Source organism: Propithecus coquereli, unplaced genomic scaffold (assembly GCF_000956105.1).
Source record: "Propithecus coquereli isolate 6110/MARCELLA unplaced genomic scaffold, Pcoq_1.0 Scaffold150, whole genome shotgun sequence".
In the NCBI taxonomy this organism is placed as follows: domain Eukaryota; kingdom Metazoa; phylum Chordata; class Mammalia; order Primates; family Indriidae; genus Propithecus; species Propithecus coquereli.
In genome coordinates, this window is record NW_012139414.1 from 1,555,865 (window position 1) to 1,559,310 (window position 3,446).

Consider the following 3,446-nt stretch of genomic DNA (forward strand, 5'->3'; position numbering starts at 1 on the left):
TTCTCCAGCACGGCCCGGAGCTTCCAGCCCCCAGGCGCCGCCTCCCTGAGGCCGAGACTCGCGGCCGGAACCGGCGGGCCGGAGCCGGGCACCTTCGCGGGCCTGGGCGGGGGTCTCTGCTCCCGGGGGCAGCGCGCATCCCCCTGGCGGCGAGATCCAGTCCTGGAAAGGGGCGGCCCTGGAACGGCGGGAGGCTCCAGCCCCTCCGCCGGAGCCCGCTGCTCCTGCGCCCCGGCAGCGCCGGCCTCGTCCCCGGCGCGCACAGGCGCCTTCTTGGCGCGGGCCCCGGGCGCGCGCACCTGCGGCCTCTCCCTGGAGTCCGGGGCGCTTTTCCTCTGCTGGGATCCCGACCCCCTGGCGGAGCCGCCCCTCCCCGCGTTGGCCTGGGCGGCCTTGGGGGCAGCTGGAGACTCACTGCGTTCCGTCCGGGCGCCCCTCGAACTCCGCACCGAAACCTTGGGGACCTCGGTTCCCGCCTTCGACGCTGTCCGCGTCGCCTTTCCGCGCCTAGGGTCCATGGCTGGCGCTCTCTGCTCCCCGAAAGAAGAACAGGCTTTGGGGAAAAGCTACGGGAGGAAGAACCAGCAGTGGCGGCGGGAAACGAAACTTAAATATCTGGCAGGAACTTAGCAGTCTGAGGTCAGGGAGGGAACACCTAAGGGGAAGCCACTGGGAGCCACGCCCTGCCGGGAAGCGGGTGGCTAGGGCCTGAGAACTTGTGATATTTGTCTTCTGTGCCTGACTTATTTCACTTAATGTAACCACCTCCAGCTCCATTCATGTTGCTACAAATGATGTGATTTCATTCTTTTTTCATGGCTGAATAGTGTTTCTCTGTGTGCGTGTGTGACCTTTTCTTTATCCATTCATCTGTCAATGAACACTTAGGTTGATTGCATATCTTTGCAGCAGTAAACATGGGAGTGCATGTATCCCTTTGATATATTGATTTCTTTTCCTTTGGATTAATACCCACTAGTGAAATTGCTGGATGGTATGGTAGTAATATTTTTAGTTTTTTGAGAAACCTCCAGACTGTAGGTCATTGAACACTGCCTATGAAAAATACTAACTAAATAAAATGAAAATCTTCATACTGTTTTCCACAGTGACTGTACTAATTTACATCCCCACCAGCAGCGAATAAGAGTTCCTTTTCCTCCACATCCTTGCCAACATCTGTTACTTTTTGTACTTTTGATAACAGCCCTTCTAACTGGGGTAAGATGATATCTCTTGTTTTTGATTTGCATTTCCCTGGTGATTGTGATGTTGAGCATTTTTTCATATACTTGGCCATTTGTGTGTCTTCTTTGGAGAAATGTCTATTCATGGCCTTTGCCCATTTTTAATGGGATTATTTGTTATTTTACTTTTCAGCTGTTTGGGTTCCTTGTAGATTCTGGATATTAGTCACTTGTCGGATGAATAGTTTGTAAATATTTTCTTCCCTTCAAGAGGTTGTCTCTTCACTTTGTCAATTGTTTCCTTTTCTGTGCAGAAGCTTTTTAGTTTAATACAGTCCCTTTGGTCTGTTTTTGGTTTTGTTGCCTGTGCTTTTGAGGTCTTAGCCATAAAATCTTTGCCTAGACCCATGTCCTGAAGAATTTTCCCTGTGCTTTCTTCTAGTAGTTCTATAGTTTCAAGTCTTACATTTAAGTCTTTATCTGAAGTTGATTTTTGTATGTGGTGAGAAATTGGGGTCCAGAAACTGAATTCATTCTTCTGTATTTGGTTGTCCAGTTTTCCCAGCACTGTTTATTGAAACACAGTTTAAATTTATGTTATCTCTGGCTCTTTTATCATTTCTAAAATTGTTAAATTAGGCCTTTGTCTTTCTTTTTTGTTTTTTTAATTTTTTTTTGACCGGGAGCCACACCCAGGAAGCCTTGAGCAAGTGGACTCCCCTTTCTCTTCTTGATAGTTTTGCCACGTTTCTTTTTGTGGCTCCTTATTACTTGTTTGGTGGTTCATTCATTTCTGCTCCTATTTTGGCTATTTCCTGCCTTCTATTTTCTTGCATTCACTCTTTTTTGTCTAAATTTCTGAGATTATTAACTCACCATTTCTTATTTTCAATATATCTGATTTTCAAATACCTGTGTTTATAGTTATACATTTTAAAAGACTCTCACAGCCACATCCTACAATTTTTACATTTGGTGTTTGTATAAGTTTCTTGTGGCTGCTGTAACAAATTACAACCAACTTCATGTCTTAAAACAACAAAAATTAGCTAGGAGAGGTGGCTCACGCTTGTAATCCTACCACTCTGGAAGGCCGAGGCCAGAGGATCGCTTCAGGTCAGCAGTTTGAGACCAGCCTGAGCAAGAGCGAGACCCCCGTCTCTACTAAAATAGAAAAAATTAGCCGGGCATGGTGGTGCACACCTGTTGTCCCAGCTCCTCGGGAGGCTGAGGCAGGAGGATTGCTCGAGCCCAGGAGTCTGAGGTTGCTGTAAGCAAGGGTGACGCCACGGCACTCTAGCCCAGGCGACAGAGTGAGACTGTCTTAAAAAAAAAAACAAAAAACCAGAAATTTGGCCAGGCGTGGTATCTCACACCTATAATACCAGCACTTTGGGAAGCTGAGAGGTGGAAGGAGAGTTGGGGATTGCTTGAGGCCAGGAGTTTCAGACCAGACCTGGGCAACATAGTGAAACCCCTATGTCTACAAAAAATTTAAAAATTAGCTAGGTGTCACCACCTGTGTGCCTGTTGTCCCAGCTACTTGGGAGGCTGAGGTGGGAGAATCCCTAGAACCAAGGAGTTCGAGGCTGCAGTGAGCTATGATGATGCTACTGCACTCTCGCCTGGACAACAGAGTGAGACCCTGTCTCTTAAAAAAAACAACCTCAGAAATTTATCTTCTCACCTTACAGTTCTGGAAGTCTGAATTCAGTATCACTGGGCAAATTCAAGGTGTGGGCAGGTTCATGCCCCCTTGGGAGGCTCTAGGGGAGAAATCCTTTCTTGATGCGCTTTCTGGTGGGTGCCTAGCATTTTTGGCTTGTATCTGCATCATTCCATCTCCATCACGCCTCTCTGGTCACATTGCCTTGTCCTCTTCTATCTATAGTCAAATCTCCCTCTGCTTCCTCGTAGAAAGATATATGTGACAGCATTTAGGGTGCACTCATATAATCCAGAATTATCTCCCCCGTGGCAAGATCCTTAATTTAATCACACCTGCAAAGATCCTGTTTTCACATAAGGTAAAATTTAAAGAATCAGGGCCTGATATTTTTGAGGGCCATTTTTCAGCATACTACAATGTTTTCATGGAAGTATTTTCCAATGTACGTGACAATTTCTTCTAATATAGAGGTATGTTTCAAAAAGTCCAAAATAAGGGGATATTTTGTTTATCATTTTGTTATTGATGTCTAATTTTATTACATTAGATAAAATGTAATGGTCACTCTAGTGAATTTTGCATTTCAGTTA

At 46.1% G+C, this 3,446-nt stretch overlaps 1 protein-coding gene across 1 annotated transcript in view; it reads right to left on the minus strand.

The window, feature by feature from the left end:
* The window catches only part of LOC105806990 (cyclic GMP-AMP synthase-like), a 10,795-nt gene extending 10,060 nt beyond the window's left edge, over positions 1-735 (minus strand). Inside the window, exon 1 of the mRNA XM_012640240.1 lies at positions 12-735. Coding sequence (XP_012495694.1) covers positions 12-518 — 507 coding nt within the window. The 5' untranslated portion in view covers positions 519-735. The remainder of the gene's footprint in view (positions 1-11) is intronic.
* Positions 736-3,446: the final 2,711 nt, after the last annotated feature.